Genomic DNA, 22,448 nt, shown 5'->3' on the forward strand with positions numbered 1-22,448 from the left:
GGGGATTTGAGAACAAGTCGTGGTGGTGACTTCATTGAGCGGCCGAGCGAAAAGAGGGACGGACGACCGAGTTGCGCGATTGCATACCGCAGCGAACGGATAACTTTGACTTAAGAAGACAACACATCTACACTACACACGATGCCGCCGACGCGCCTGGTACGGCGACAGCCGTTGTCGGAGAGGATCAAGGCGCGTCTGAATCCTGGCGACTTTTATCTGTGGCTTTCGGAGGAGATTCAGACGTTTGACTGGGACTCTACCGCTTTCGGCACTCGGTTTGGACTTGCGGCCAACTTTCTCTTCTTGATTGCAAGGGCTAATATCGTCTCGCGTCCGGATGTGGATGATGTTTTTGGCGATGCTCCGGCCAGTGGCCCGTTGACCTTCTTGGTGAGTTCTCTCTTTTTGATTTAGAGATAGTTGGAGCTGACAGATGATCAGGCTCGTTTTAGCATGTGGGCTTTGACTGCCATCTCTTGCCTGAACGCCTTTTACACCCTGACCCGATCGCGTACCTACCGTCTATTCGAGGCAAACGTCGAGCAAAATGCCCCCTCCACGCCCTCTGCGCATCGCGTCCGCGTCGATTCTTCACCCGCGTCTTCGAGCCCATTGGGCGTAATCCAGAGCCTCCTGAGTTCCGAAACCGCCGAGCAGCGAGCGCACCCCGACAAGACACGCGATGTGTGGGAGATGAAGGTCTGGGATCCGTATCCGGCCACGCTTCGCCTGTTCTGCTTGTTCAGCCCCGGCCACGTCTTGATTCACTGGCTCTTCTTGCCTCTCGTTGCCATGGACCCCCGCCCCAGCGTCACCGTTTTCAAGTGCATGGCTCTGCAAGCCATCCTCTCCGCCCAGATGTGGCTCTTGCACTTCAAGTTCACCCGTCAGGGCAAGGACAACGCCATCATTCAGAAGGAGGTCATGCATGAGTACGACGTCAAGTATGTCCACCCTAGACTGCACCCTGTCTACCGCGAGGTTGGCATTCAGGTCTCCATCAACGACGACAAGATCGAACAGGAATACGTCGCTGTTGGGACGCCATCCTCTGTCCTCCGTCGTAGCTTTGAGACGCACCCCAACCCCAACTACGCCAAGATCATCGACCCCGACGGGCTTCAGGCCATCAAGCCGAGAAATACATTTGCTGGCACACCTAGGGGGCGCGTTTCCACAAACCCATTCACCCCCCTCGCGGCGAAAACAGCTAGACCCAGCACCCCAGGCACCATCTCGACCCCCTCGGCCCAACTCCTCGGCTACCCCGACCGCGGAGACCACCACCACCTCCCGGCCTCAGTAACTGTTAACCGCAGAAGCACCGCCGCCCCGGCCGTTTCGTCGACTGGGTCCTTTACCAAATCTTTTACTTCCTCGTTTGAAAACGAAGCCTCGACCCCTGCCCCTCAACCCCCGTCAATGAACAGGGCTGTCTCCCCCTTCAAGGCAGGAACGCCGATGCGGTCCAGCTCGGGAAGCAACCCGCTGGGTGTCCCCCCGAGCTACGGCGGAAGTCTAGGGCTGCATCAGCACAAGGACAGCCCCCTGAAGAAGGCGATGAGTATGGAGGGGATCGGGAGGTCGCCGAGGAACAACAGGGAGATGGCGGCGCTGGAGCAGAGGCAGTTGAATGAGAGGTTTAGGGAGAGGAGCAGTCCTGTTAAGCAGAGGTTGCAGGGTACTCTGGGGATTGAGCAGGAGGAGGGCGAGGAGGAGGAGGGGAACAATAATGCAAGTATTGGGGGTGGGAGTAGTTTGGCGCATTCACCGGAGAAGTTGGCGAATTTGAGGGCTAATAGGTGGACGCAGGAGAGGTTTCCCACTCGGAGGTTGTGATGGAAGGTAAGGTTGCTTATTTCTATGCCTGACTTTGCTACCTATGATATGGCAACAATGGGGGAGATGGGGGAACTGGACGGCGTTTTTGGGGCCTGGATTTTTGCTGAGAAATAAGGGCATGGGGACGGTGGTTTCATGCATTTTATGGGGGTCTTGGGATGAGGCGTTTTTTTGTTTTTTTTTTTGGTGGTGTATTGTTCATGCCTTGTATTGTCTGCCCTGGTGCCTTACTTGTGGCTGGGGGCGGATAATATAAATTAGAGTAGTAATTGATTTTTATCAGCTTTTAGTCAATCTTGAGTGAGGGTGTGCGATGGTGTGTCATCCTTTCTCTACGAGAGAGAGCGAACGTTGGTGAACTTCTCTCGAAGGAAAGGTCTAGATGTTTTATACATTTCAAAGGGTCGTCTTGGGGGCGTCAAGATTGTCATCACACTACACGCTGCCAAGTTAGGAAGAGCTCACGCAGGTAGTAAGGTTATAAGCTATGAAAATATCACACGCAGGTGTTAATATTGAACCTGATCAGTTTTCTCTACCTCGCTGTTTTCCCATGTGATACCGTGAAAGAGCCACACCGAAACACGATATAATAAAATTTATATACCGCTCAAAAATAAAAAATAGATAAAAAGCAACAATACTTTGCCACGTTTGTCAAGGTCACGTCTTCCGCTCCGAGGGTGCTCAATCCTCTTGTTCCCTGGGAATAAGAATCGTTTTCATTGCAAAACCGTCCAAACCCTCCCCCCAGACCATGACCGCAACGTAGCCTGGCGGAGGTTCGCCATTAAAATCATCGGTCGTTTCAATCTCACCCGCCGTCCTAGCTGTGGGGGAGAGTGATCGAAGAGACTCACTGTAACTTGGAGCACCGCTGTTGTACGTAGGCTGACTCTCCGAATCTGAAAGATCATCCCCAAGCCCAGCCTCGAGTGATGCCAAAGACGAATCACCAGAAACTTCCTAAAGCTCGCTCTGCTCCACCTCAGACTCAGGAGCCGGTTCACCCTGAAGATTCTGGCCTTCCTCGACCTCGGCAAAAGACTGGTCGTCACGCGTACCATCCTAGGCAGCGGTCTCGACCTCCTCAGCCTTGGCGGGCTCATCGGCCTTCTTCTCCTCAAGACTGACGTCCTCGACAGCCTTGGTGGTCTCGGCAACTGCCTTGTCCTCCTTAGCCTCTCCGTTAGAGACAACCTCTCCGCGCTCCTCGGCCTCGAGGCGCTCAATTTCCTTCTTGGCCTTCTCGACGTTCTGCAATCTCGATTAGAATGACATCGTAGCATGTAGAAAATCAAGCTTCTAAAACCCACCTTCTTGGTCTCGGCCTCCTGGTTGGCCTTCCAGTTCGCGAGCTTAGCCTTGATTGCATCAATGGCAGCAGGGACATCGGCAGCGCCGGACGGAAGGTTGATACCGAGAGTCTTACAGTCGTCCATCACGGCAGGGGGCAAGCTGAATTTGCCAGAGGCGGCGACACCACCCTCGGCCGCCTTGTTCTTCTTGCCCTTCTTGCCCTTCTTGGCCGCAGGGAGATAGTCCTCGTCGCGGTCCTCCTTGCGCACAAGGCGAACGCCCTTCAGGCCGTCGGCCTCAACCTTGCGGATGTCGGTGGCACCCAGACCCTTGTTGGCAACAAGAGGGGCCTTCTCGACAGTCTGGTGAGAGGGGTCGAAAAAGTGAAGGAGGCTGTTGGCGCGGCGAATCTCCTCAAGGAAAGCAGGCTCGGAAGCCTCAGCGAGCATCGCCTTGGCACGCTCCATGCGCTTCTCTTTAGCATACTTCTCGCGCTCAGCAGCTTCACGCTCGGCGCGCTTGGCCTTTTGCTCACGCTCGTAGGCAGCGGCGGCCTTCTTCTGAGTGAAGTATTCATCTCTGAGAGCCCTGAGCTCGGCGTATTTTGCATCCCTCTCGATCTTGAGCTTGGTACGCTCATCCCTGAGCTTGCCGAGGTTGTCACGGGCAGTGTTCTGCTCAGCCTTGATGACGTCGAGTTCGGCCTGAAGAGTAGCGTATTCCTCGCTCAGCTTCTTGGCCTCGGGAGTGTCCAAGCTGTCCTTGATCTCCTTGATCTTGGCCTTGTGCTCATCAATCAGCTTCTGCTGTTGCTCAAAGCCGCCAAACAACTTTTTCTGCTTGCGGAGGTTGGAGATCTCGTTAAGCGCCTTCTTCTCATCAACAAGCTTCATCATGCCGGAGTTAACATCGCGCTCGAGACGGGCAATCTTCTCCTCGAGTTCCTCCAGGTTCTTGACGGGCAGCTTGGCACGGTCGGCCTTGCTCTCGTTGATAAGGCGCTTCACGGTCTCTTCATGGCGCTTGATTTGGTCGAACTTGGAAGCGCGGTCCTTCTTACCACCACCCTGCTGTTCCTTGATCTCGTTGAGGCGCTTGATGAGCTCCTGTCTGCGAATCTGGGTTGGATTCTGGGACTCCTGGTCCTTTCTAGGAGCAGCAAGATCAATCTGGTTGTTTACAGCTTTCTGTGAACAAATTGGGTATTAGCATCTCCGATATTCGGTGTGACCCATATAAACCTAGGCAGCAAACGACGGGCGGTTCACAGCGGGAGGCTGCATTTCGCACCGGGGGCCAGACGGGGACAACTGAGCTGGAGCTTACAATCTTGTCCTGCAGAGCTCTGACCTCCTTGTCAAGCTTAGCCTCCTGCTCCTTGAACAGAGCCTCATCAGGTCGGCGGATTGGGCCCGTAGGGGCGGCGGCGGCGGCCGGAGCGGTGCTTTCAGTAGCCATTTTGAGAACCAGAGAGCGATACCGGGAAGAATGTGTTGGGTGCAAGAGGATGCTGTGAAGGGACAACCCCAGATGTTGGTGTCAATTGGTGACCCTGAATCTGGTAGGGAGATGATCCGCGGGATAGTGTGATGTGTTCCGAAGAAGTGGAGGAAAAAGAGGAGAATATTTCTGTAGCAGAACTGCGGTAGTGAACAGTGGTGACAGCTGGTCCTCCATACACGCCCTTCCTGCCCCAAAAATCAAAAATTTGGGAGCAACGGCGCTATCAGGCGCCCGGACCAGGGGCTAAGGCTTGAATTTACCGTGTTTAATGTGGCACGTGCGCATATTCACCTGCCAATCCCAACACCTGCAAGCACCTCTTTGATAAGCCCACCCCGCTGTGCCTTGCTGTATCAGTGGGTACACCCCCCAGCGGTCAATTTTTCGGTTCCCTTCTTTCTCAGCCTCGCGGAAAGAGAACCTTGCAACCTTTGAAGCTTTTCGCAAACCAACACCACCACCACCACCAAACTAGTCATCGCCGTCGCCCATCCTCTCCTTTGCCAGTATCTTCCCTTCGACCACATTTCCAATCGCAGCAGATAACTATCCACAATGTCCGACGACTTTGGCAGTGGCAACATCCACGACAAGGAGGTGTCGCGACTCTGGCGCGCATGGAGGACCATCCACGAGATGGTCGCTGACCGGGTTCGTGGGTCTCAACATAGACAAATCGATTCTATATACTAACAAAGCCCCAGGGCTACGAATTGGCCGAGGAAGAAATCAAGATGCCCCTCGACGAGTTTAAGAGAAAGTTCACCAACGGCGACGGTTCCCCAAAGTATGTTGTCCCCTGCCCCCCTTCCCCCCCTCCCACTCTTCAGCCTTCTAACTCTTCTGTTCATTATAGCCGCTCAATAATGTCCTTCTCCGCCCGTCCCTCCGCCAGCATGATCAAAAAGTTCACCCCTCCACCAACGGCCTCCAACCCTGACCCTGCCCCCGAATGCGGCACTATCTGGGTCGAGTTCTGCCCCGAGAAGACGTCCATCGGCATTTCAGTTATGAAGAAGTTTGTCGAGCACTGCGCCAACAACTCATACAAGGCCGGCATTCTCGTCACCGCCGTCGCTCTCTCCGCCCAAGCCCGCAAGGTCATGACCGTGACCAGCCAGTACACCCTGATCGAGTGCTTCCTTGAGGAGGATCTCCTCGTCAACATCACCCACCACGAGCTGGTCCCAACCCATATTCTTCTGAGCAGGGAGGAGAAGATGGCCTTGCTCAAGAGATACAGGCTGAAGGAGACGCAGCTCCCACGAATCCTGCAAAAGGATCCCATCGCGAGATATTTGGGGCTGAAGAGGGGGCAGGTGGTCAAGATTGTGAGAATCAGCGAGACGGCCGGTCGCTATGCTAGTTACAGACTCTGTGTTTAAATAAGGACAGAAAAAGACGGGGGGGTTCGGCAGGCTTGGGAGAAGTTGCGGTGGAAACAGGAGAGCAGCAGCAGCATGGTTTGCTAGCATGCTTTTTTTTCCTGCACAAAGTTATACACACCAAAAAGGGGCGTCTATCTTCATATACGGGGGTTGGCATGAAACTGGGTGGTTTGCTTTCTGGCGTTATACAGGGAAGAATGGGATTTGGTTTGCAGACAGTACAGCATGTCGTTTTGTAGTCCATAATGGCCGACGGTCTATCTCGCTCTTGTAGTTAGGGGAGAAAATGAGACATGGGTCATAATTTGTAGATTGAGTAAAGCAGACGGGCGGTTGCTCATGGCTGTAGTGACTCGTGCGGGAGCGTATTGTTTTCAATGCAAACATCATTCATAAAACATCTTTACGATGAACATCACAGCATAGGAGTTGGCCCAATCATTCTCGCAAACTTCGAAGAAATATATTCTGGAGGTCTTTTGTCCCTGTCGACGAACATGGAGACATCAGGTACCATAACGCGAAGTAGATGTTTCACCCTCCTTCAACTATTGAGACCTGCAGCTCTGAGACATGTCAGTAGCGACTGGTCAGATGACCCTATTTCTCTTTTTTTTCTTTTTTTACGACACTTTGTGGTCGAAAGAGTCGAAACTACCGAGCACAAGACAGTCGTGACACTGCACACCCCTCTGTCTTGTTGCGTATATCCTGTTGCTATCACCGAGTTCATTAAACTCATATGTCACCTGAATGCCTAGGCAGGTAGGTATGGTCCAGCTTACGGCACTCGATACCGTAGGTGGGCAACAGAGAAACGGTCCACGCCTAGTAATCATCAGACAGAATGTGTCTGAACGAATGGGTTCTTCGCAACCAACCTAGGTATTCCATAGAAGCCTATTAACACCGCTTGGAAGTTTTTCGTCTGTTGCTTTCCTATCTATTCTACAGTCCTGTAGAAGATTTCTTCCCCTTAGTATCGAATCACGGCTACAGGACCCAAAAAAAAAAAGATAAAAATCATTTGGGAGAAAAGGTTTCAGAATCCCAAAATGTGAAGGGGGTGGGGAAGGATACCAGGTATTTGCAACATCAACCAGAGGGACTTATTTACGTCAGGTCATGGAAGTCTTGCCCACTCCAAGATTCCTCTGATGGATGGGAGAGAATTATGAGACGAGTTTCGAATCGCAAATCATTCGTCTTACACCATGAGCTATGATTTTGCGTTTTCAGGGCTGCCATGCCCGATAGGTATGTTACTAAAGCACCTGGATATGTTTCGTCAGCTCTTAACATCAGTTATATACAATTCAGAGGAATCGCACCAGCGAACTGCACTCGAGTCAGTGTTTCTCTCCCAATTGACAAAAATATCCCGACTCACAGAATCGCCCCTTTCTTCGTCTTTTTTATCTTTTACTATACAGATATATCTATCTCTAATGGATTTATTAATCCCCCACATAATGGGGACTGTCATCTATATACTGCCAACTTAGATTCGGCTCTGTGGTCAAGAAGACCATTTCTTGCCCGCATAAAGAGTTTATTCGTTCTCAAATTAACGATACTAACTTACAGGGAGTTTCTAAACGGTGTGAAGGCGGTGATCATTACTGGCGGAAGGGAGGGGGAAGTCGGTAAAGAAAGTAAAAAGAAACTCGAGGAAGGGAAGGCCGACAGGAGAATGGACATGATGGTATATCTTCTACTTTACTTTGATGCCCGTTAACATTGATGGTATATGCTCTTCCGGTCTTGAAAAATCCTCTCCATGATAGGTTAACGAGAAGAATCATCCAATAAGAACGTTGAAGGAAGTGATCCTAGAATAAGGTAGGAATCAGTATTTGATTGGGAGAATAAACCCATCATCGCGTCTGACATTTATGTGTTAGAGATGATAGACAGGTATCGTCGTGTAGGTAGTGTATGTAGGCAGGTCGTATACAAGGCCCTATCACAAGACAAAAATAGACATAAGGTAGGCAACTCCCCACGGTCAGTCAACAAAAAGCATAGAATTTTGATGCTCATTTTCCTTCATCATCAATCACAAAAACAAAAACTGAATCTACAAAACCCCTGCGTGTTGCGCCTATATGTGCCAAATCAAGCTCCCATCTCTTCAGACTTGAGAGCAAAAGGACCAGATCTCGATCATCAATTTGATCTCCCGCTAAAATCCAACTGCCGGACCCACCCCCACACTTTTCACTTCTCAGCTGTAATTTACATGTCGTTACACCATTTCGGTAATCACCACTTTTGTTCAGGTTCTCACGATTCCCATGTCAGCACAAGATTTGTCTTCGTTATATAGGTACGGTAAGTTTTAGGGTATCAATTTCTTGTTTCTTTTTCAAAATTAACTGCCTTATATCCCTTTTGATCCACCATCTCAAACAATAGAAATGTTGTCCTAGGTATCATCCACTCCCGTGCCAATATATTTGGTGAAAATAACTGTTCCATGTTAAGCATGCCCCCCAATTAAACATGTGCAATTTTTTGGTATATTCTTTCCTTTCCTTTCGTTTCCTTTCGTTTCCTTTCCTTTCATTTCCTTTCCTTTCATTTCCTTTCCTTTCATTTCCTTTCCTTTCATAGCCCATACCCAAAACTCCAGCCAATAGTACCAAAATCCCAAGATCAAGAAAACCCCCCTAGCACGGCGCCTCAACAACAACCCTCCTCCATCTCCCCGACCCGCCAACCTCCCCATAACCAGGTAGCCTGTCCTCTTCCTGCTCCTGACCCTGCTCGTTATCCTGCCCGGCCACAACACCATCCCCATAACCAGGCAGTCCATCCGTCCCAGAAGAAGCATCCGAGGAGGAACTCCCAGTATTCTGACTCGACACCCCACCACCACCACCCATCCAACTATCCCTCCCCCTCTGCACCTCCTCCCTCAACTCCTCACTCATAACCTGAATCACCCTCGGCCTCAAGTGCTCATCCGCCTGCGCCTCCTCAAAACTCGGCAGCTCTTGCCCCAACCCCCCAGCAACCGCCGCCCCAGGCTGCTCAACAGCCACCTGCAACGGCACCGTCAAGTTCACCCTCGTCCCCACACTGCTCCTCTTCTTGCTCTTCTCCAACGCCATCGCCATGTTCAGCGACAAAGACAACGTGTACACCCTCGAAGCGATACACCCGTGAAAAGTCGGCACAAAAGTCTTCTTGTCCGTCGGTAAACTGATGGGGATGTCCACCGTGGACGTGAGATACACCGGACTCTTCTGCTTGTCTTTGCCCACCACAGGGGAAGAAGACGACTCGGTCCCGTAGCCGCTATCCCTCCGCTGGTTCCTCATTTTCTGCGTCCAGCTCACTTCGGGAACAGCAGAAATGGGGGGCAAAGAGACAGAGGTGAAGAACTGCCCTCTCCGGTCCGTGACGTAGGGCGTGTTCCACTGCTCTCCCAGATTAGGAAAATCAGAAATCGTGCCCGACGAAAAGAACGTGTGAGCCGTGACTTTCCCTGACACACCCGTTATCTGAGGCGGGGAGGCAATGTGGGAGGGGATTTCGGGGTCAAAAGTCAGGCTGACTCTCATTGTTGGTCGGGAGACGAGACTGTTCCCGTCCGACGAAATGACTGCTGCTGATGGTTGGTGGGCTTCGGCGGTGATCTTGCCTAGCTTCGTCGAGAGGATGAAGCTCTTGCGCAAAGTTTTGGACTTGGTCATGGTGTATAGTCTGTCCTTGGGGGTGATGTTCAGGGGTGGTTCCTCGGGGGTTGATGGCAAGACCTGGATGTTGCGTGTCCCCTCCATGATTCTCGTCTTCTTGATGGCGGTGTTCTCTGGTCGCGGGCCTGTGGAGGAGACGGTTTCCCTCAGGACGCGAGCTTTGATGCTGTATTCCACACGGGTCATGCGAGGCGCCATGTCGTCCTTCTCCCAGCCACCGCCCATGCTGGGTGGGAGCAAAACGTGGTGATCCTGGAGCTGATCTGATAGCCGCTTGTGGTTACAGGCGTTGATGGTGAGCTGGCTAGGAATAACAAAGTTGAAGGGAATGGTGTAGGTCCCGCCCGTCTCCAACACCTTGGGCAGGGGGTATGTCGACTCGGGGACTGGCATGACCATTTTGAGGAAGGTGTGTGTGATCTCCTGGGGGAAGCTCATGCCGTCGAAGCTGGCCTTGGTGTTGCCAATGAGAACAATCTGAATCGAGTCGAAGTGGACATCTCGCTTAGTAACAATCGTAACCTCGCCCTTCACAGGCGATCCAGATGTATAGACTTTGGCGTTGTAGTGGTCCTTTAGGTGGACTCGGATGTCAGATTTGGGAAAGGCCAGGTCCCTAGTAAGTGGTGGGAAGTCATGCGAGTCATGGGCACTCGAGGCCGAGTTGGATGAAGGTGTAGCCGCCATTGTGGAGACTAGACGGACTTGAGACCGAGTCCAGAGGTAAACGGCTAGAAGAGGACAAGATATAGCAAAAGGGGAAATTGCTGTCAACGACGGGTGTAACTGAATGTCTCCTGTTGGCTTCCGTGGGCAGCAAACTTTTCAGAGGTCGTCACCTGTGCCGACAAGACAGCAAGCGTACAACAGCCAGCGGGATGGCCAAACAAACAAGGTGCAGGTAAAAGGGGTCCGGTGGTTCACAATCGATGGGTCAGAAAACTGTAACAGCCTCAGGCGTTGAGCGGCGTTCGCGACCGTCTTATAGCGGGCTGCCCTAACCCCATGGTTTAGTTGGACCCAGGGTAGATGGTGGATAACAAAGCTTTTGACTCATTACAAAGCCAGAAGGGAAAAAAAAAAGAGAGAGCTAGGCGGACGAGGCAGAGCATTGATCTGGCTAACCTGCTTCTGTTCCCCGGGGTGCCGTCCATGTCTCCCCCTTCCCTACCCTGCCGACCTAATGCCTACCCGGGCCAGGGGGGTGTGATTGGAGCACATGTGGACAAAAAGGACGTGGGTGGTGGTGGGTGCGCAATTGCTACTTTGGTCAACAGCATCAAAAGGAGGGCGGGGCAGCTCTTGGCTCCCATCACTCGGTTGGTCGTTTCGTCAGTCGACCCGGAAAGCTGAACCGCTATTTGGCATCGGCAAGGAGTGGGATGCCGTGATGGAGGGTGCCAAGAGCCCAGACGAACGCCTCGCGCCCTACATCCTTTTGTGTTGCAAATGCTGGCCAGTCTCTTTGCTCAAGGAGAGGGCGTGGCCTCTCTGTGAATTTGGACTCCCTGATGGGGACATGATGCGGAAAAGGCTGACTCCCAGGGTGTTGAACAAGGACAAACCGATCGTCAAAGCTGGGGTTGTCATTGGCCAGAGCTCTCGACACTAGCTAGCCGTGATCGATGAGCTTTTTTAACGGGCACCATCGTTTCGTCTCTTGTTGGCCGAAAGGCGCAAAAGTCCGTTGACCGGTCATCGGATGTCAAAGGGAAATGCTGGGCCGTCGCTTCGACGTCAGCCGTTTCCCCTGCCTCGATGTGGCTTGGTCTAGTCTGATCTAGTGATACGTATGTGCTTTCAATATGTGATATGTTGCCCATGTGTCACTATCTGAATCTCTACGGGTAGCCATCTGTGAAGGAGCAGATAGCTTCACAATCCTCACCAACCGTCTGATATGTTCCTGAACTGTCACCAAGCCCAGCGAACAGAAAAAACTCTCCGAGGAGATCACAAACTATACAGTCGTCATCCGATCTTCATAGACGTAAGGTACATAGTTCGAGCAGTGTTAGTGAAGGGCGGTCCCAGACAGTGACAGAAGGCGGGTCTTGTCTTCAATTCCTAACCCCACTGGGTGCCCAGCCCACCCCACTCCTCCCCGCATCGCATCATGGACCCCGCTCGGCGTAGACCCCAGCAGGCCGAGCCCAGAACTCCACAGCAGACCCACTGTAAACTCCATTGTTTGAAGGTCCCGCCCCGATCACGGCGGCTCTGAAAACAATCAGATGTCGAAATCTAGGCCATTCGAACCTTTTGTCAAGACCCGTCTCGTTTCCATTCACCTCGATTGACTCATTTCACGGGATATTCATTGTCGAAGCTGAACTGAAAACATCTCCATCAACGGCAAAACCCGATGGGCTCAGCTTTCTCACTGTCTTATTTCATCTTGACCTACATACAACATCAAAAAAAAAAAAAAAACATTGGAGGTCAAGGTAAGGCAAGGCCCTCGCAGTTGGAGTCATCGGCCAATATGCACTGGAACTTGGATCCGCATAGTGCTACTCTACACAGCAATTTGGGTCCGCATGGTCCGCAAGGTTCCCACCCATTACCTACAATAATGAATTCACACTCGCGGCAAGAGGTCATCTTGCCGAAGCCTAGCCATGTCATTGATGAGACCGACAGATCATCAAATCTGGGCGCCTCTTGTGGCGTCGGGCTCTGTCCCGACTGCCCATGCGAGGTATGCCCTCCCGACTACCCTTTCCGGAAGACCCAAACAGCCGGGACACGGGACAGACCTTTGGGGTTCTGCTAGCTTTGTCCCGGTGAGACTCCTTGCATACCGTTCAAACCTCTCTCCTCCCCACCAGCCACGAGGTCTTCACTTTCTTTCCACTTCGTCTCTCCGAATCCGCACCTCGATACGGCTTCGAGTCTCTTCCCCGCAAACCTGGATAACCATGTTTCACGAGAATGGTGCAATATACTGTCATCAGGTTTTTCTCAGGAAAGCTTTTAAACTCCGTCAGGATCCATAATCCTAGCACCCAACCATCACCATATTCCAAGCCACGCCCTACGTTGTACAACAGTTCAACCCCCTACAAATTAATATGACTCAGCTATGGTTATCCATACCACTTTCGCAAAGCGTCAGCTCAGGAAGAACTTCTCGCCGTCTCTCTCCATCACACATCCTGCTTGCACAGTCCCACTCCCGTCGTTCTCGCGACTTCGCTTTTGTCAGCGAACTGCCATTACTAATCTATACCCCTAACCAAGTTGATATTGACGTCCAGCCACACACCCCCTACACTACCTCGTAAACAGTTCGTACAATGTACACCTCTGCCAAATGACAAGGCTGAACCGAAGGAGTCATCTTGGCAGGGGGGTTGTCTCCAAGCCCATTGTAACCACTATGGAAACATGACCGCATTGCAGAGTAGTACCCATCACCAAATCCAGCTCCACCGCTCTTAGCTCCGTACGGCAAGAACATCACCATCTGACCTCGCCAAAAACCTAAATAAAAATAAAATCTAGATTTTCAGTCATGATCTGGCTCTGCTGAAAGGGTGACGATACCCGGTCCGGTCATCAAGCCTAATGACAACACCAAGTTGGTACCCGATCCGATAGTCTCGTCTTCCCTCTTCCGAGCCGAAAAGACATATCTCGTCCGGGCGTATTCCCGTCGCTTGCCCTTCCCTACGCGTACTCACCATGACATCTTTTTTCTAATAGGTAAAATATTGTGTGTGGCACTCACCAAGGTAAGCTTGAGGCTCAGAGCCTTTATTCACCGCCCATTCTTAAAAACCGAATATTTCTATGCAAAAGTACCTCACACATGACGGTCTATCTTTTGTTTCCTAATGCCGGCACCTCCGATGATGATGACGATGCTGCTCTCTAACCAACCCAAAAAGCCGATGTTGTATCAATAGTACACTTAGGTAAAAAAAACTCCCCTTTCTCAGCTTATGACTCTTACACAAGATACCAAACAACCCACACACACTCCATCACTCCTATGCTTCATCGATCAAAACACAAACAAACTTTCCAATCTTCAAGTCAAGCAAGCAACTTAGTCATGCCAAGAGATATAAAGCATGATGCCCGCCCCAGCAGCAATGGCCGCAAACTGCACCAGCATCTTCCTCAACTCCACCGCCTTGTTCTTCCCAGTCTCCAACAACTCGGGGATGACCGCCACCGTGCCCACATACAAGAAAGTTCCAGCCGTGAAAGGCAGCAACATGTCTCCCCAAGTCAAGCTCGTGCCCCAGAGACCTTCCTTCATGCCCATGGCCACAGCATCAGCGCCGCTCGCTCCATTCCCTCCAAACTCCTGGATCGCAATGCCAATGAGCGTGCCGAGGAGAGCACCAATAGCCGTAACAAACTGCGCGCCCATGGCCTGCTTCTTCGTGAACCCAGACTGGACCAGCAGAGCGAAATCGCCGACCTCGTGGGGAATCTCGTGGAAGAAGACCGCAACAGTCGTAGTAGCGCCGATGGTGGGGGAAGCGTAAAACGAGGCAGACATGGCGAGACCGTCGGTGATGTTGTGTGTAAAATCGGCACTGTCCCCACATTAGCACACCCTCCTCACCTTATAACCACCCACACCAAAACTTACATCATATTCAACAACCCACCCAATTTAACACTGGGATTAACCTCCTTCTTCTCCTCCTCTTCCTTTTCCCCCTCCCCATCATCCTTCCCTCCCTTCCGTCTCTTCAGCTCCCCCTTCCTCTTCTTCTTCTTCTCCTCCTCCTCCTCCACCGCCGAACTCACCCCCTTGGTATCATCCTCCCCATGCTTATGCCCATGCGAATGATCATGCGAATGCCCCTCGCCCCCCGTAGCAATCCTCAACCCCTTGTCCATCCCCACAAAGACCATAAACCCAACCAAGATCCCCACCCCGAGCAGCAAGTTCCTGTTCGGCTCCACCATCACAAACCTCGCCCTGTCCTCCTCCCCCTCTCCGACAAAAATCTCAGGCAGCAAATGAAACAGCGTATCCCCCAGCAACCCCCCAACCGCAAACGCAACCATCACCTGCAGCGAATCCGGATTAATATCCGTCGGGCAGAGGGCCAGCAAGAAGTTCGGCGGGCCGGAAATATACAGCGTCGCCAACAGGGCATTGACCGCAGGACTACCAGGAAACAGATAACCGAAAATCTTGGTCGTCAGGCTCGAGGGGGCGGCGTCGGCGTCGGCCTTTTTGAGGTTGGATAGCTTTTGGACGATTTCGCATTTCTGTTCCATTACGGAGTTAGCAATTCCAATCCGGGCTAAGAGAAGAGGAAGGGAGAATGTAATCGAGGCAAAACGAACCTGCAGCTCCTCCCCAACCTCCCCCAAACTCAACACCGACACATCGGCGACCTCCTCCACCGTCCTCGGAACCACCATCCGCCTTCCATGCCCTCCAGCGCCACAGTTCCCCCCAGCATGCCCCCAAGCAGATCCCGCAAACAGCACCAGCGCAACAGCGCACAGCATAAGAAGCGCGCGGCTCCTCAATATGCGCAACCCCATCTTTTATTTTATTTTATGATATCTCCCTTTCCAAATATGGCGACGCGTGTTGTGGATCACCAAAATCTCTTCACAGAAAGGGAGACGTGGTGTTTTAAAAGAAGAAAAAGGGGCAAAGCTCTCTCTGCTGCGTGTTCACGCGACTGGGTGGGACTGGGCGCTGACAGATTGTGGATCCTCCACCACCCAAGTGGAATTTAGCGGACACCACGGACCGGGAACCAGCAACCTTGCTCCCACCTAATTTTAGCGCCACAAGCATGGGCCCTCGGAGCACCGAAATCCGGGGATCCAGCGTTACCCGTAGGGCTGAACCTCCCTCATCCCATTTAGGCAGGTCGGTTTGATTCATGACAAACGAAACTCCAGACACCCACCCGCTCATCAGCTTGAGGGGAAGATGGGGAAACCTAAACTCAACGTCTCCCGTTGGGGGGTTTGGTTGTTCGGACTACACGTGGATGGTGGGACGCTCCGGTTCCGGGCCCCATCTTCATGTTGGACAGCAAAGAGTCTCGGGAGTGCAAGGTCAAAATCAAATCTATCGCCAACAGTATACTGTCCCAGTGGTCTCATTCTCGGACAGCGTGTAAGGGGCACTCGGGTCAACATCAAGGATAACCATGTGTCGAACCATTCATTAGAGTGACTCGAGTCAACCTAACGGCAAAAACAAACAATACAACATTGTGCAACAGCGACCCTCGTCCTCCGAGCCAACACCGTTTTCACCTAATCACAATCCTTACAGTAAGTAGTCCGAATCCTGTACATCCCAAGAAACATCCGGCCTCCAAAATCATCGCTTTATATACAGACTCAGTTTTCCACAAGCGACATCAGCCGGCGGAACAGATCAAACGGCAAACACCACAGCCAGCAAGGCAGCGAAAACACCACCGAAAGAGCCAGTCGTCACATCTGCTCCATTGGTGTTCGTGGCGGGACTGGACGACGATGAGGACAAGGTGCTATTCAAGAGTATTGTCGAAGTAGAGGTCGTCGAGGAGACACCACTTCTAGGGCTGTTTCTAACGCCGGTCGAGGTACCTGCGCTCGAGAGAATTGTCGAACCAGAGACACCACTTCTAGGGCTGTTTCTGATACCGCTCGAGGTAGCTGTACTCGAGAGAATTGGCAAAGCAGAAGTCGTGGACAATGGTGGACTGGAAACATCACTTGCAGGGCTGTTTCCAACTCCGCTCGAGGTAGCTGCACTTGAAGAAGACTCCGTGGGAGGTCCGCCAGCTCCAGCATGGCCTGTAGTCACAGGCATCGGAACTGGGCTTCTGTCAAAGTGTGAGCATCCTGAACAATGTTGGAATCAACACGGAGCAAGGCCTGGACTCACGATGAGCCAGGCGGCTTGCACGAAATATCAAAAAGTGGCTTGGTCGTCAGCTGCCCAGCCGGAGTGATGCCAAAGTTGGGTTCAGCACCAGTCTGGTCGCCCTGGAACTTGTACCACCAGATGGGCTCTTTTCCGAACCTTGGGCAGCCGACCTCCTTCCAATATCGTTTGGCATTCTCGACCGAGGCGACAGACTGTCCCCAGGTTCTACCTGACACGGGATGCCCAGTTTCGGTGATCCATACCGGCTTGCCTTGCGAAGCTGCTCGGGTCTTGTCCAAAGCTTCTTGGAAGAGGCGTGGGCTCTGCTCGATAGCGTTGTTGGGAAGCGCCGTCGATTGCCAGTATGGATAAGCGTCCATGCCGACCCAGTCACAAGCAGCAACCACTGCTGCATTGGAGCCGTTTACCCAAGCCGTCCACGTATCGACGTGTCCGATGGGGGCCTTCAGCTTCGTGCTGCTCAGCCGTTGTCGAACTTTTTGGATGTAGCCGACAATTACCTGAGGGTTGGCACCCGGATTTGAACCTTCCTCCACCGAGGCCGAGTTCCGGTACAAATCCTCACTGCCTACCGAGATGCCGTCAACAAGCCTCACAAATGCATCCCCATAACGGTTGACGGCGGTCACCAGAGCCTCGAGTTCTCTATCAAACTTGGCTGACCCAGCGGAGGCCCACATACCGAGCAGCAATCTCATGTTGGTGGCGATGGCAGCGGGGATAGCTTCGATGGGGTTGTTTCCAGCGTTTTCGTCTTGCTATTGGGCACGCTGTTAGTTTTGTCCAAGGTAGTCAGTCATGCAAACATAGGACAAACACATACAAGCATGGTGAACAGACGAACGCTGATAAACCCGCCAGCAGGGGCACCCTGAAGTGCTTTGGCGGCCCGGAACTCATTTTCGTAGTCGGCCTGGTTCTTTACGCCTCCTGGCTTTTGGGCGCCAGAGTTGTAACCAAATACGGCACCCAAGACAGGTGTGAGTGAAGCAGCGAGTGCTGCCAGTCCAAGAGCTTTCCACATGATGGAGCAAGACTACCGGTACCAGAGAGACAAAACGATGAGGTAGGAGCTAGATTTCACGAGGACCAAAATGCTCCAAAAGAGTGCGAGTCCAAAAGTCCAAAAAGCGTGATAGCAGAGGTAACCTGCAGATGGTGTGGGAAGTAAATCCGAGGGAGAGGACGAAGCTTTTTTACGGGCTGAAGTGGTTCGATGAGACCACCCAGGCCGAAGAGCAATAAATATATGAGGTAGGAGCGATGAAACTTGAACGATATTAAAGAGTCACAAGAGGTAGTATGGTCGATAGGGTCCAAAGGTAAAAATGCAATTAGGGCAGCGAGATGCTAGTGAAACTAGAAAATCAAAAGATCTGAAGATGTGGCAGATGCAAAGGAGATATATTGAGGAACAGGAAAGGAATACGAAGCATGTTTCTGATTGTCGGGTCTTTGGGTAGCCACTGATTCTCTGGGCTTAGGCAAGAACATTGAAGTGGTCGAGATCGGCAAGAGCAGATCGTCATGTCTTGCGGTGTTCCTCCCCGTTGGCAGCTACATGACAGGCTAATGCTCCTGCCTCAACTCATTGGCGTAGTAGACATGGCAGTCGGAATTTCACACCGACGGGAAAGCACCTGCCAGTTGCGTTCTTTCTTCAGCTGAACCGCTTCGTCACCTTTTGGCCATGTAGAAAATTGATTGGCCTGACCCACTTGCCAGAAGTTATCGTCCCAGCCGTTCAAGACGCCGCCGGCCTTCACAACGGCGACCATACACCTCGTTACACAGGAAAACAAGCTCACACAAGGAAGCCGCTGGGTTCCGAGGCGGTGACGCTATTATCCCGATGATGCTGATCATGAGCTCGTATTCGAGCAACAAAGATACGATGGTGTCGATGTCGACTTGTGATCCGTGAATGATTCAGCAACTGTTCGGCCCATCGGTCTTATAGATGACACGCATAGATTCCCTCTCTTCAGACCACTGGCTCCTCTGTATCGTACCCTTTTGCTTCGGGCAAACCACGTGGCAACGTAACACAACCTCTGATTGATCCTACCAGACGACGACAGCATTAAACCTCGTGTTTTAAATCACATCGCCTGTCACGACCTACAAAGCATTGCCAGAGAGCTATTCGGTGGTGGTATAGACAAAAGCCCCGAGAGCACCACGTCGAGAGATGGACTCAGCTCGAGCTCACGACCAAAGGCAATGGGTCGCACAATCCTCCCAACACCTAAGAACCAATCGAGTTGAATGTTTTATAGGGCTGTGAATATGACCAATATTGCTACTACGTTGATCAGTTCACCAAGTTTGCGGTCCATAGGTATATACGCTTCTTTTTCTTGTGCATTAACGACCCCTCCACCTCATCCATCCCCTCCGCAGGAGGTATTCTGCTACTCCCACAACTACAAACATCCACATTATCAACACGAACGCCCTTAATATCACTGTCGTTGATATCCACCTTAACGTCGTCGCGTGACTACCACCGCCATCATGATACCCCCAACCGCCCTCATCACCACCCTAACAAACACCCCAATGCGATATCACAACCCACACTTCCATGTTGACAGCGAAAATCTCTTGTCACAACAATACGATACAATCTACCTGCATGTGAGATTAGGATAAAAAGAGGTTAAACTACGCCCACAAGCCCTCTCAGATCCCGTAAGCGAAACTCCCCGGTGACTTGGCTCACGTAGTAGGCAAGGTAGAGTCGGTCCGACCGACCCAATCGTCTCCGAGCGAAACGAAAAAAAGCTACCTACCGACCCGACAGTGCGATTCATATACATACCTTAGCTATCCTAAGTCCCCCAGTGTTAGGTAGGAACGCCCACAGAGACAGAAATCTGTCAGCCCACAGCTCGAAGTGAAAAGCTCGAGATCTGCTTTTTGAGCGTCCGCAAAGCAAATGTCGCGCGGGCGGCGAGCTGGACATAGGGTATATAATATTGGGAAAGTACCTTACCTTGGCAAATGACAAGCAACACCTGTTATGACATGCTGGAATGATAGTCCTCGCGCATAGGACAAGTCAAGAATGAAACGCATAATACCAACCGTTGGATTTCCCAAGCATTGGCACCCCATCTCTTCCAGTCCTGCTGCATCAGCTATCATCGCTATGACCTTCCCCCCAACGCAATCCCTTACCCCCTCCTCTCCTCATTTTCACATGCCGCACAACAGTTACCCTTCCCCATCCATCTATCATCTCTCCCACATGCAGGGACCCAAACACCTCGCGTACCTATGCATCAACACCCATACATCCATCCAACCCCCCCGCCCCCAAACATCCCATCGCACCCACATAAAACAACATTCAATCATATCCCCCTTCATCATCTGTACTTCAGCAAAGTAAATTACTATCTTGTATATACATATATTCTCATCTTTTAACTTCATAACCCGCCCTTCCCCGGCCCAACTGCTCCTCACTTCATTAGGGAAAAAAGACAAGGAAAAAGTAAAGAAATGGGTATAATATTTAGTCATCATAGTTCAATCCATCCATCCATCCATCCATCCATCCCGTTCCCCTTCCAAATTCCACCCATCCCATCCGATTCATTCCCCAGTCCCCCCCACCCCTAAGCTCGTTCATTCCCTTCAGAAGAGAAAAATACCACCACCCTCTCCTCTGGTTCCTAGTCGTTGCTTCATCATCTTCTTGTTTATCTCGTGAATATCCTCTTTCCCGCCGTATTTGTTGTGAGAGGAAAAGATGAATGGTGTGTCGTGGTGGTGGTGGTAGTGGTAGGTCGGCTAGTTGTTTTGTGTGTGACTGCGGGTATTTCGTATGGATTAGAACGAAATGTCGTTTTCATAAACAATAGACGCCTGCAAACGCCTCTCTCTCCCCTTATCATACAGCCTACCCAGCCCATAAGCGGAGAAAACAACAACAACAACAAAAAAAAAACGCCTTCCCTTTGCCGAATTAATAGTAGGTGTAAAGCTCGTCGTCTCCAGATGGCCCCGCCAGTCCCTGGTGACAGTAGGTAGGTAGTGTACAAATCGCACGCTTGTACGAAAGACATCATAGTTCTCGAACAAAGCCGCTGCTCAAGTCCTCAGTGCAGGCCCCGTTGCCGTTGAGCAAACCCCCAGGATCCAGCAACTCCGGTCCTGCCTTCTCCGGCGAAGGCATGGAATATCCCGGTGCAGCGTTAGATCCCTCCTGGGTCGACTGCTCAATGGGCTCCAGACTCGGTGGTTTCGGCTTCGGCTTTGGTTGGATCGAGGTCAGGGGACTCAGGAATCCACCGAGATCTTGCAGCAGGGCTGCCGAGCCCCTTCGGAGACCGTTGCCGCTTGCTTGCACCGCCGGTGAGGGGTGAGTTGTCGTTAGCCCAACTGGAATGTCCTTCGAAGACAGATAACTGCCTCGTCGACTCGTGGGCCCTACGTCATCGAGAAGACCGCCGTAGTCGAAAAACGACACGCGTCGGGTTGCTGTCGAATTACTCCTGACGGATGGGACTGGGTCGCTTGAAATCAATGGGTCGTCGCTTTGCGCTGCGCTGGCTCGGTTGGCACCCGGGAACTGCCAAGAGGTCATGTCTTCGTGCAGCTTGGTGGTCGCAATAGGCGCGGGCGTGAACACTGGGTTCTCGTTTCCGGTGGGCTGTGATTCTCGGAGCTCGGGCTTGACGGCGTATCCCATATCCCGCACCAAATCCTCGTCGCTCCCCCAATGCTTCAAAACGGTTGGCCGTCGCGACTCGGAGGCGGATGAACGGTCAATGGTGGACGCTACTGCAACCGAGTCGTACTTGTACTTCCTCTTCTTGACGCCCCTGTCCCGAACAAAAGACCCGAGTACGAGGGCGTTGGCTGCAGCCGTCGCAAAGAGAAGCTCGATCGAGGCGTAGAGAGATCGGCTTTGTTGACTCCCCTGTTCGTTAATAATGTGTGGCACCCGGTAGATGGTCACTCCAATGGGCGCAAGGCTGAGGGAGAAGAGCATGACAAGCTGGGCTTTTCTCTTGGTGCTCATCGTGCTCCGAACGATGATGGGCACAGGGCAGATGATCAACAGCAAGTCTGTAAACACGTTGCAGACGGCCATTGTCAAGAGCTGCGCATACCCCTGACGGCATCTCCCGCCAGGATCCGGGAGGACTTGCCAGTAGTGTGAAAAGGGCTGACATTCCGTCAGGTCACTGATCACAACGGCGATGAACGTTGCAACGAGAACAGCACGGATGAACCTCAACGAAAGCTCATACGACCGTTCCCATGTCACATTGAGGCGCCGAAAAAACTCCAAGATGGCGTTTTTCAGTACCCACAATCTGCAAAACGGTCAGCAAAAAGTTCCATGGCCCCAATGAACAACGCGGGAATTGTTTGGCATGGAACAACCTCGTGGCACGTCGTTCAAAGAAAAACGGCGTGCATAAGAGACATTCCACAGCCGCCGCCACCAGAAGAGACCACCTACGTTGCAGCGTACATCACCCGACTCAGCAAGACCAACCCGCTTGCGATCTCCCTCCTGCGCAGCCCCTCGTCCGAAAGCCTGACATTGTCCAGCTGCACGTTATTGGTTCCGAAGAGCAGTATGACATGGACGCATCCCATTCGCAGAAACAGCGGCACCAGAGCCAGAGCTGCCATCTTATCTTCCCGGAACAGCCTCTCCGTCCGCACGAGCCTGCCGCACACCCGCAAGAGGATGATGACGGCGCAGAACATGGTGATCCACCAGCACACCAGGAGGGTCGGCTTGTCATTGCTGAACGGGCGCAGCGGCGGGGGATCCGTGTAGAGGACCATGATGGCAGCGCGGCG

The 22,448-nt window shown here is 52.1% G+C and overlaps 7 protein-coding genes across 7 annotated transcripts; 2 read left to right on the plus strand and 5 right to left on the minus strand.

Annotated features, from left to right (window-relative positions):
- Positions 1 to 141: 141 nt before the first annotated feature.
- QC764_303850 (uncharacterized protein) lies at positions 142 to 2,139 on the plus strand (the record flags this gene model as incomplete). The annotated part of the gene is made up of 2 exons (XM_062945503.1): positions 142 to 393; positions 445 to 2,139. The coding sequence occupies 2 exons, from the start codon at positions 142 to 144 to the stop codon at positions 1,840 to 1,842; spliced, it is 1,650 nt and encodes a 549-aa protein (XP_062801489.1). The 3' UTR covers positions 1,843 to 2,139.
- Positions 2,140 to 2,348: 209 nt separating this feature from the next.
- Positions 2,349 to 4,860, minus strand: BFR1 (multicopy suppressor of BFA (Brefeldin A)). Its single transcript, XM_062945504.1, has 3 exons — positions 4,471 to 4,860; positions 3,162 to 4,331; positions 2,349 to 3,102 (listed from the first exon to the last, which is right to left on the minus strand). The coding sequence occupies exons 1-3, from the start codon at positions 4,600 to 4,602 to the stop codon at positions 2,914 to 2,916; spliced, it is 1,491 nt and encodes a 496-aa protein (XP_062801490.1). The 5' UTR covers positions 4,603 to 4,860; the 3' UTR covers positions 2,349 to 2,913.
- RPB5 (DNA-directed RNA polymerases II 24 kDa polypeptide (RNA polymerase II subunit 5)) lies at positions 4,691 to 6,368 on the plus strand. Its single transcript, XM_062945505.1, has 3 exons — positions 4,691 to 5,298; positions 5,352 to 5,434; positions 5,504 to 6,368. The coding sequence occupies exons 1-3, from the start codon at positions 5,203 to 5,205 to the stop codon at positions 6,030 to 6,032; spliced, it is 708 nt and encodes a 235-aa protein (XP_062801491.1). The 5' UTR covers positions 4,691 to 5,202; the 3' UTR covers positions 6,033 to 6,368.
- Positions 6,369 to 8,707: 2,339 nt separating this feature from the next.
- On the minus strand, positions 8,708 to 10,426 carry QC764_303880 (uncharacterized protein; the record flags this gene model as incomplete). Its single annotated transcript, XM_062945506.1, has 1 exon — positions 8,708 to 10,426. One exon carries the CDS (start codon positions 10,424 to 10,426, stop codon positions 8,708 to 8,710), a length of 1,719 nt encoding a protein of 572 aa, XP_062801492.1.
- A 3,080-nt stretch (positions 10,427 to 13,506) lies between these two features.
- Positions 13,507 to 15,569, minus strand: QC764_303890 (uncharacterized protein). The gene is made up of 3 exons (XM_062945507.1): positions 15,059 to 15,569; positions 14,349 to 14,980; positions 13,507 to 14,292 (listed from the first exon to the last, which is right to left on the minus strand). The coding sequence occupies exons 1-3, from the start codon at positions 15,260 to 15,262 to the stop codon at positions 13,794 to 13,796; spliced, it is 1,335 nt and encodes a 444-aa protein (XP_062801493.1). The 5' UTR covers positions 15,263 to 15,569; the 3' UTR covers positions 13,507 to 13,793.
- A 232-nt stretch (positions 15,570 to 15,801) lies between these two features.
- QC764_303900 (uncharacterized protein) lies at positions 15,802 to 18,530 on the minus strand. The gene is made up of 3 exons (XM_062945508.1): positions 17,440 to 18,530; positions 16,614 to 17,374; positions 15,802 to 16,551 (listed from the first exon to the last, which is right to left on the minus strand). Exons 1-3 carry the CDS (start codon positions 17,638 to 17,640, stop codon positions 16,119 to 16,121), a joined length of 1,395 nt encoding a protein of 464 aa, XP_062801494.1. The 5' UTR covers positions 17,641 to 18,530; the 3' UTR covers positions 15,802 to 16,118.
- Positions 18,531 to 20,288: 1,758 nt separating this feature from the next.
- QC764_303910 (uncharacterized protein) lies at positions 20,289 to 22,433 on the minus strand (the record flags this gene model as incomplete). The annotated part of the gene is made up of 2 exons (XM_062945509.1): positions 20,289 to 21,949; positions 22,099 to 22,433. 2 exons carry the CDS (start codon positions 22,431 to 22,433, stop codon positions 20,692 to 20,694), a joined length of 1,593 nt encoding a protein of 530 aa, XP_062801495.1. The 3' UTR covers positions 20,289 to 20,691.
- Between the last annotated feature and the right edge of the window lie 15 nt (positions 22,434 to 22,448).

The sequence above is a fragment of the Podospora pseudoanserina genome, chromosome 3, assembly GCF_035222485.1.
Source record: "Podospora pseudoanserina strain CBS 124.78 chromosome 3, whole genome shotgun sequence".
Classification (NCBI taxonomy): domain Eukaryota; kingdom Fungi; phylum Ascomycota; class Sordariomycetes; order Sordariales; family Podosporaceae; genus Podospora; species Podospora pseudoanserina.